General features: G+C 35.0%; 1 protein-coding gene across 2 annotated transcripts in view; it reads right to left on the bottom strand.

Moving 5' to 3' along the window:
• Window positions 1-537: 537 nt before the first annotated feature.
• Window positions 538-10,662, bottom strand: part of THAP6 (THAP domain containing 6) — a 15,447-nt gene continuing 5,322 nt past the window's right edge. For both annotated transcript variants that reach the window (XM_078446035.2, XM_078446036.2), the window contains exons 4-5: window positions 7,872-7,997; window positions 538-1,633 (exon numbers count right to left, since the gene is read on the bottom strand). In XM_078446035.2, the coding sequence (XP_078302161.1) occupies window positions 1,379-1,633; window positions 7,872-7,997 (381 nt within the window). In that variant the 3' untranslated portion in view covers window positions 538-1,378. The remainder of the gene's footprint in view (window positions 1,634-7,871; window positions 7,998-10,662) is intronic.

Genomic DNA, 10,662 nt, shown 5'->3' with positions numbered 1-10,662 from the left:
TTAATACGAAATTAGGAAAAAAGCTAAATTTCTGACACTAAATTTCTGATCAGAAAATAGCTAAGAGTCATTCTTGTGTATATTCAGTAAGAAGCTATTCTAAAGCTGCTGCTTTACTTAGCTATTTCTTTAAATAAAAGCCTTTGGGCAGTAATCTACTCTCCTAATTACAGGAAAATATTCTAACCCTTTCTCCAATTCCTATTACAACTGGAAGAGTCACAATTTTGTAATGATTTCACCAACATTTTGTATTTTAGAAATGCGGCAACATTACTTTCTGTAAAATACAAAGCAACTTTAAAAATACTCGGCTATGGGGCGCCTGGGTGGCGCAGTCGGTTAAGCGTCCGACTTCAGCCAGGTCACGATCTCGCGGTCCGTGAGTTCGAGCCCCGCGTCAGGCTCTGGGCTGATGGCTCAGAGCCTGGAGCCTGTTTCCAATTCTGTGTCTCCCTCTCTCTGCCCCTCCCCCGTTCATGCTCTGTCTGTCTCTCTCTGTCCCCAAAAAAATAAATGAAAAACGTTGAAAAAAAAAAATTAAAAATACTCGGCTAGTACTAGCATTTAGGTTTTGAAAGGATTCCTTTATAATGAAACAAAATGTTCAGAACAACTGTCAGCAACCAACCATTTAAAAATCAGATTTATGACCCCCCCTTTTTTTTTGGTTTGCTTTTTCAACCTCTGCTGGTTTATATGAAAGTGCTCCTAGCCAAGAAGACGGAGGAGGAATGATGTACCGTACTGAAAACTGCGACCTCATCAGAGGTCTTCTCAACTTGGCTCTGAACAACTTTAAAAGCCAACAGATCTGTACCATATGCTATTCTCAGGGTCAGTACTATGGGATGCCGTGTAATCTTTTGTTATTATTGATAACAAAAGCACCCTGGATTGGATCCAAGGTGGACATGTGTTATAAATGAATTCTGCTTTATAGTAAAGTACATTTAAAGTATAATTCATTGTACTTACCATAAAGTACACACAAGTAAAGGTACTCCTTTGAGCCAAAAATCTGATGCTGTCGAAGCAGTGTCCAATTCCTACTACCATTGTTGAATGAGACTAATTTGACCTCATTTCCTAAGTCCTGTGGAATTTTTTTAAGCTTTTAACATCTTACAATACTGAACTGGCACTAGTTTAGGTCTATAAAAACATAATTGTCACATATCACACAAAAACATGATAACTAGCACAAATTTCTGCAAGTCTTTAAAACAAAGTCTTTGAATAACAACTAAATGTATAATGCTACAGAAGACCCAAAGAAGCACTCTAAATGATGGATATTTAATGATGGTAAACAAGAATTATTTTCTAAAAACCTGTACCAATGTTAATTTTAGGTAGAATATAACATGGAATTATTTCATGAAATATAGTCTCTTTCTATGCTCTCCTGACAACACTCCCAACAGAAAGCTTCCAGTCTATTTGCTGTTTCTTGGCTGATGAGACATTCATCTTTTAATTCCCTGATTGTCTTCCTCAATGATTTTTGGAAACGTTTTTCTCGGTCTAAAACATTCCGCAGACTTTTCTTGGTATCCTCTAGCTCGCTGATCACATGATCTAATTTATGCTTAAGTTTCTTTGGACTGTCCATTACACTGTAGCTATGTTCCTAAAAACATAAACACCAAGTTATTAAACTGGAGAGACAAGTAGTTAGATAAAAGTTTTTAGCTAGGCCTCAGCTGTTTCTTACGATGCTTAGGTATCTTTAAGTTGGTGATACTTAGAGGTTTAAAGAACACAGGAAGAGGATGGGGGTGGAAGCAGTATTTTGGGTGCCCAGAGACTTCCCCCTTTATCTAAGGCTAGGAATAACATGAGGGGTACAATATCTATTGATGGGAAGCACTGCTTATTGGGGTAAGTATTTGCTATGAACATGACACTTGTAATGACTATCCAGCTTTTGTTCCCTAGGCGTGGTGCTGCTAAGTTTAAGTTTTACCTACCCAAAAATCTTATGTTGTTAAACTTACTTTTAACAATTTTATTTTATTTTGATAAATATCTCATTTTAAAGGTGATGACAAAAAAGGCGCACTGGAGCAGGTCCTCAGGTTGAGTGTTTTTATTTAGCGAGGACCTTGGTTTTGGGTTTTTAGAGACAGAATTTAAGCTCTTTCAATATTTATTATGGTTATGCTTAAGTTTGTTGGGTATACTTTTTTTCAATTGAAAATAGGGAAAGTAACACTAACAGATCTTAAAAAGGCACTATAAAATAATTTTGAAAAGCTGTTACTCACTATTAAAATTAGTAAAGAGAACTTTTGCTTCTAGCCAGTATGACAGAAACTGAATTGATTCCTTTCTAAAAAAACCGACATAGGGCCAAAAGACATAAAAAACGTTATGAAGATAACAGAGATCAGGCAGGGAAGGCAGCAATCCTGGAGACATGCAAACTAAGAGGTGAACCCTATGACCGACTGCCCCAGCTTACTGTCTTGGGAGAGTGTGTATGCCTCAGTGCATGGAGGGGAAACCCAGGCAGAGCTTAGTAGATTGAGAAGATTGTGTGAAGCATCCAGGAAGACCAAGAGAGAACTCTGAAGATCCTTAGAGGTTCCCCTTCTAGTATTCAGTGCACACAGGCAGGAAACTGCTCAAGGCTGAAGAAAGAATGACCAGAGAAAACCAGGAGTGCCCTGTGCTCAGATGGCATAGCCACTTTTCCCACCCCTTCCAAATCAGAAAATTTCAAGATTCATGGGGCATTGAGGAGAGCATACAAAAGGGTCTTGCTCCAGCAGTGGAGAACAAATAGCCCTAAACTGAACATTCTCCTAGTCCTGCCTAATAAAACCTGAAATGATCAAACTGTTTCCAAATAATTTTGTGGTACCCCAGAATAAAGCTCAAAAATACAAGACACAGAAATATCTAGCATCCAGCAAAGTAAAATTCACAATGTGTGGCACACAACATCTACCATACTTTGCATCTAGTATGCAAAGAAGTAGGACAACATGAACCATAAACCAGTCAATGGAAAATAATCAAGAATTTATACAAAAGATGGAATTACCAGATAAAAGAATTAAGGTTATTAAAATAATATTCTATATGTTCAAGAAGTTAGGGAGAGAACTAAAGATATAAAAAAGAATCAAACAGAACACCTAGAGGTAAAATTTACAACGTGTTGAGGTGAAAAATACATTGGGGGGAATAGCATATTAGTGAAAGTGAAGATACAGCAATATGAACCATCCAGAACAGACTACAGAGAGAAAAGGGAGTATTGAAAAACAAACCCAGAAAAAAACAAAAAATTAGCAGAGCATCAGTGAGTGGTAGCATGACTCAGCTAGCCTAATATACATGTAATCAGGATCCGTGAAGCAATGGAAAGAAAAGTTGAGGTAGAATGAAATATCTGAAGACTCCATGAGTCTTCAAAATCTTTCCAAATTTGATGAAAACTATAAACCCACCGATAAAGAAGCTCAAAAATCCCAAGCATGAGAAATATGAAAACTGAACTATATATATCATAATTGAATTATTCAAACCACTGGGAAAGAAAAATTCTTAAAAGCCAAAAAAAAAAAAAAAAAAGACATGTTAGAGGATACAGAATGTATAGAGGATATAGATGACAGATTTTTCATTAGAAACGCAGCCTATGAGAATACAGTGGAACAACATCTCTGAAGAACTAAAAACAAATAAAAAAATCTCCAAAACTATCAATCTAGGATTTGATACCCAATGAAAAAATCTTTCAAACACGAAGACTAAATAATGACTTCTTTCAGAAATATAAAAGCTGAAAGAATTCATCCCCAGCAAAGCTGCTTTATAAGAAATGTTAAAATGCTTCAGACAGAATGATGCCAGATGGAAATATGGACTTATGCAAAGGAATGAAAAACCCTGGCAATGGCCACTACACAGGTAATGTATACAGATTTTTTCTTATTATTTATATCTCTTTAAAAGATAATTTATTGTTAAAAAATAGATAATTTATTGTTAAAAAACAAAGAACAAATGGAACACATAGGAAACCAAACAGGATCAATACACTAAGTGTAAATGGTCTAAATAACCCATTTAAAAGGCTGAAATGACCAGATAAGATTAAAAAATCAAGACCCAACAGTATAAGCTCCCTAAAAAAAACATGTACTTCAAAAAGTCCCAAATAGGTTTAAAGTAAAAGAGTAGAAAAAGATACAGATCTTCCTCCACTTATGATGGGTCTCACAAGACCTATTTTATAATAAAGTATTGAATATCTCATGTCATTTATTGAATACTGTATTGGAAGTGAAAAATACAATGGTTGTATGGGCATAGAATGGTTGCAAGTGTGTTGGTTGTTCACCCTTGTGACTGCATGGCTGACTGGGAGCTGTGGCTTGCTGCTACTGTCCAGCATCACAAAAGAGTATAGTACTCCATATCGCTGGCCCAGGAAAAGACGAAAATTAGAAACTTAAAATATGGCTTCTACTGAATGCCTTATTCATTTTGCACTATTGGAAAGCTGAAAAATCATGAGTTGAATCATCATAAGTTGGGGGCCATCTGTACACCCATATAACACTAAAGAAAAAGGAAACTAGAGTGGGTATACTGCTATCAGAAAAATAGATTTCAGACTAAAGAACATTACCAGGGAAGGTCATTTCCTAATAATAAAGGGGTTAAATTAACAAGACAAAACAATCCTAGATATTAGCACTCAATCACAATGCTGCAAAATGTAATGAGTAAAAACTGACAACTTCAAGGAGAATTAGACAAATACATAGTTACACCAGAAAATTAAACTCCTCTCTCAATAACAGACAGAACAAGTAGACAGAAATTTAGTAAGGATAAAATCTTGAACAACAGTCTTGATATTTCTAAAACATTCTAGGTAACATCAGCAGAATGCACATTCTTTGCAAATGCACACAGAACATTTGGCAAGACAGGCTATATTAGAGACTATAAATCTCAATAAATTTAAAAACATCTCAAGCAATTTCAAGCCATACAATGTATATTCTCTGACTACCACAGAATTAAATTAGACACATTAATAGAAAGACATCTGGAAAATTCCCCAGTATTTGGAAACTACATGGCACACACACACTTCTAAATAACTCATGGGTCAAAGAACAAATAACAATGGAATTTGAAAGTTTTCTGAACTAAATGAAAATGAAAACATTTATGGAGTGTTGCTAAAGCAATACCTAGGGAGAAATTAATACCACTAAATGCCTACATTATAAAGGAATGTCTCAAGTCAATGACCTTAGCTTTCATTTTAAGAAACTAGAAAAAGAGCAAATTTTACTGGAATAAAAAGAAAAAGCAAATAGTAAAGATGAATGGAATCACTGAGGTAGAAAACAAAAACAAAAAAAGTGAGAAAATCAATGGAAGCTAGTTAACAAGATCAATAAAATTGACAAATCTCTAGGTAGACTGATCAGCAATAAAAAAGAACAGAAACAAATTGCCAATATCAGAAATGGGAGAGATGATATCACTACAAATTCTACATATATTAAAAAGGACAGTAAGCCAATATTATGAACAATTTTAAGCTGTTAAACTTGACAACTGAGATAAAATGGGACAAATCCTTTGGAAGATACAAGCTACCAAAAAAAAACCTTACCTACAAAATCACACACCCTGATAGTTTAACTGGAGTATTCTACCAAATACTTATGGAAGAAATAACATCAAATCTATACAAACTCTTTCAGAAAATCAAAAAAGGAGGCAATATTTTCCAACTTTTTCATTAAGGTCAGCATTATTCTGATTCTAAACCAGACAAAAATATTACAAGGAAAGAAAACTACAGGTCAATATCCCTACTGAACATACAAGAAAAGATTCTACACAAAATTTTAATAAATCCAATTCAACAATATATAAGAGGATAACACACCATGAAGAAGTTGAGTTTATTCTGAGGTTGGTTTAATATTCAAACATCAATTGATATAACTAATCATTTTTCCCAAACTAAAAAAGAAAAACCATAGAAAACCTCAATAGACACAGAAAAAGTGTTTGACAAAACCAACATTCATTTCTGATAAAAAACTTTCAGCAAACTAGGAACAGAAAGGCACTTCCTCAACCTGATAAAAGCATTTATGAAAAACCTACAGTTAACATTATATTCAGTGGTGAAAGACTGAATGTCTTCTTCCTAAAATCAGGAGCAAAGCATGGAGATCAGCTCTCAGTGTTCTCTATTCAGCAAAGCCCTGGAGGTTCAAAGCAGTCCAATAAATATTGCAGGAAAGAAATGAGGCATCCATATTAGAAAGGAAAAATTAAAACTATCTTTAATAACAGACAACATGATTATGTAGAAAATATAACAGCCTTTACAAAAAAGCATAATTAATATATGAGTTTACAAGTTTGCCAAGTACAAAATCAGCATACAAAAATCAACTTCCATATACTATCAGTAAGCCAAACAAAACAACACCATTTGTAATAGCATCCAAACACATATAATACTTAGGGATAAATCTGACAAAATGAAAGACCTATACACTGAAAACTACAAAACATTGTTGAGAGAAGTTAAAGACCTGAATAAATGCAGAGATATAATGAGTTCACAGGTTCAAAGACTTAAAACAGTTTCATTAAGATGTCAATTCTTCTCAAATGTATCTGTACATACAACACAACCCAGCTAAAATTCCAGTAGGCATTTTTGCAGAAATTGTTACAAAATGATTCTAGGGGCACCTGGGTGGCTCAGTCAGTTAAGCGGCTGACTGATCTTGATCATGACTGGTCATGATCTTGCAGTTCATGAGTTCAAGCCCTGTGTCGGGCTCTGTGCTGAAAGCTCAGAGCCTGGAGCCTGCTTCGGATTCTGTGTCTGCCTCTCTCTCTCTGCCCCTCCCCTGCTTGCACTCTGTCTTTCTCAAAAATAAATAAACATTAAAAAAAGAAAAGATTCTAAAAATTCATATGAAAATGCAAAAGATCTAGAATATTCAAAACAACTTTGAAAATTAACAAAGTTGGAAGACAAACACTGCCCTATTTCAAGTATTACTATGAAGCGATGGTAATCAAGAAAGTAAAACAGACCTGGATTCTAGGTGTGGCTCTAATATGAGTATGCAATGAGATGAATAAATAATGCAAGCTTGAAAACTCTGTATGTATGACTGTTCTTTAAGAAAACCTAAAGATGTGACTATATTTTTTATTAGATGTTTCCATGTAGAAAATATAGTACTCAAAGGGATTATTGCATTTTCTTGGTAAAAAATAGCTCTATGAAAGCACTCTTTGAACTAAATATGCAACCAAAGGATTAACTACCTGTATATTAGTATCCCATATATAAAAATTATAATGGCCCTGGAAAACACTATTTTTGGGCATTTTATATATTTCTATAACATATATATACACAAATACATATACACATATATACATGTACGTACATATAATTAAGTATATGTAATATATAACATAATATATAATCTATATAATTATGTATATATAACATAATACATATATAATATATATATAACATATATATATTAATGTCAGGGCACCTGGGTGGCATAGTTAGTTAAGCTTAGGTCATGATCTCATGGTTTGTGGGGCTGAGCCCCACTTCTAGCTCCACACTGACAGCATGGCATCTGCTTGGGATTCTCTCCCTCCCTCTCTCTGCCCCTCCCCCGTTCATGCACGTGTACGTGCCCACTTGGGTAGGCTCTCTCTCAAAATAAGTAAACTTAAAAAAACCCTCAAACGCCTAAACCTCTAGTTTAATCCTAATTGAGAAGACGTATTACCTTAAAAATATCAACATTAGTTCAGTAAGTAATTTTACTTACAAAAGTGAACTGAGATTGGAATTCTTCAGTACATGAGGAAGCACCAACAAGCTGGTGATTGTGGTTTGTGACTGGAAGGGTTTTGAGGGTGAAGTTTTTTCTAGAATGAAGTTTTTCTTTTTTCCCCTGTTAAGAAGAGTTAATAAAAATCATTGTAGATACTTCTGTCCTTTCTTACATTTTTATTCCTTCTATACTTTGTGTAGTGGAATTAATATTTCATGAAATTGCTTTAAAAACTCGGTAAATTTTAAATTTCTCTGAGATTAAAGGAACTTCCTGAAAATAACTCTGACGTTCATCTAGAAACACAAATTTTCCTAAAAAAAAAAAGAGAGTGGTATTGAGAAAGAATACGTTCTACCACTTGTTAAAGATATATTACCCAATAACAACAGTTAAAATAGTGTGCTACTCTCCTAAGATGAGACAGAAAAATCTGTAAATAGATCAAGTGTATAAAAGGTGTTAGGATAAAAAATGGCATTCTAAATAAGTGGAAAAAGGCTATAAATCAGGTAAAAATGAATTAATAAAAATAGTTACATCCTTTATATATAATAAATCATGATGAAAGTTTAGTACTGAAAATTTATGTACAAATGAAAACCCTTAGGAACTAGAAAAAATCAGGGAATATTTATATAATCTTAAGGTGGGGAAGGCTAAAGTCAGACAATTCAATAAAAAATATACAACATACTATTTAAAAAAGAAATCTGAACTTCAAACAAAACAAAAAATACCAAACCAATGTGATAATTAAACTAAAGACAAATGACAAAAAGTAACTATAACACATGGGGCACCTGGGTGGCTCAGTCGGTTAAGTGTCTGACCAGCTCAGGTCATGATCTTGTGGTTCGTGAGTTCAAGCCCTGCATCAGGCTCTGTGCTAATGGTTCAGAGCCCGGAGCCTGCTTTGGATTCGTGTCTCCCTCTCTCTGCCCCTCCCCTGCTCACACACACTTTCTCTCTCAAAAACAAACATTAAAAAATAAATAAAATTATAAAAAAAAAAATAACTGCAACACAGATGGCAGTTAAATGATTCGTATCTTCAATGTACAGTGTTTTTACATGTAGTTTAAAAAAGATGAGGGGCGCCTGGGTGGCTCGGTCGGTTAAGCGTCCGACTTCAGCTCAGGTCATGATCTCACGGTCCGTGGGTTCGAGCCCTGCGTCGGGCTATGAGCTGACAGCTCAGAGCCTGGAGCCTGTTTCAGATTCTGTGTCTCCCTCTCTCTGTGACCCTCCCCCGTTCATGCTCTGTCTCTCTCTGTCTCAAAAATAAATAAACGTTAAAAAAATAAAAAAAAAAAAAAAGATGAAAATAGCAGAGGACCCAAATAAGTAACTCACAAAAAATACAAACGTCTAATAAACATATGGAAAAATGTGGAGACTCACCAATATTCAAAAATAAAACAATGAAATACCACTTTTGCCTATCAATTTTAACAAAGGTTTAAAAACACAACTTACACTGAGGATTAGGGTGGATGGACACTTTCATGCATAGCTACTGGGAAGAAGATTGGTACAAGCTTTCTGGTGGGGCTTTGGGGATCTGATTCAAAAGCAAAGGCTTTAAAAACGTGTATAATCTTTGATCTAACAATTTTATTTCCAGGAATTTGGTTTGAGGAAATAAGGTTAAGTACAAAGATTTGGCTAGAATTATGTTCATCACAGTGTTAATTTAAAATAGTAAAAGATGATAACCTATATACAATAGTGATTGGGTTACATAAACCACTGTTCATACATAAAATCAATTGCTACATGGTCACTAAAATGTTCCATAAAACCAATACCACCAGGTACTGACAAGGATATAGAACCAGAGGAACACTTACATGCAGATGGTGAGACTACAAATTGGCAAAACCACTTTGGAAAAACTACAGCAGTATCAGCTCAAGCTGAACACACACATCCCTAGGACCCAGTAGTTCCACTTTTAAGAGAACTTTACATATACTCTGCAGAAATGTGAACCTAAGTGCACCAAAAGACATGGACAAAAACATTCATAGTTGCACCATTCATAATAGCTCCAAAGTGAAAACAACCTAAATGTTTGTCAACAGTAGAATGGTGAAAGTTTATTTAAACAATAGAATACTATATTGCAGAGAAAATGAATGGACTATTATCACATACTACAACATGGATGAATCACACAAACAAAATGCTGAGCTAAACAAGTTCAGAGTACATACTGTCTGAGTTCATTTATATAACTGATAGTGACAGAAGTCAGGATAGTGGTTACCTTTGGGGCTGTAGTGACTGCCAAAGAGTATGAAGAGGTTTCTGGGTGCTGATACTATTTTATATCTTGGTATGAAGAGAGTTACATGAGTATATTCACTTTATGACAACTTATTGCTCAGTACGCTTACGATGTGTGCGCTTTTCCATATAGATACTATATTTCAGTAAATTTAGTTTATTTTTTTAAATTTTTTAAATTTTTAACGTTTATTTATTTTTGAGACAGAGAGAGACAGACCATGAATGGGGGAGGGTCAGAGAGAGAGGGAGACACAGAATCGGAAGCAGGCTCCAGGCTCTGAGCTGTCAGCACAGAGCCCGACGTGGGGCTCGAACTCACGGACCGTGAGATCATGACCTGAGCCGAAATCGGACACTTAACCGACCAAGCCACCCAGGCGCCCCACAGTAAATTTAGTTTAAAAAATTGATGTTCTACACAGGTTTCTCTTAAAAATATGATCCATAGATCTGCAAGACAATTGTGTGGGGTGCCTGTTAAAAAATGCAG

This window comes from Panthera onca, chromosome B1 (genome assembly GCF_046562875.1).
Source record: "Panthera onca isolate mPanOnc1 chromosome B1, mPanOnc1 haplotype 2, whole genome shotgun sequence".
Classification (NCBI taxonomy): Eukaryota; Metazoa; Chordata; class Mammalia; order Carnivora; family Felidae; genus Panthera; species Panthera onca.
This window is presented reverse-complemented; position numbering and strand designations above follow the sequence as displayed.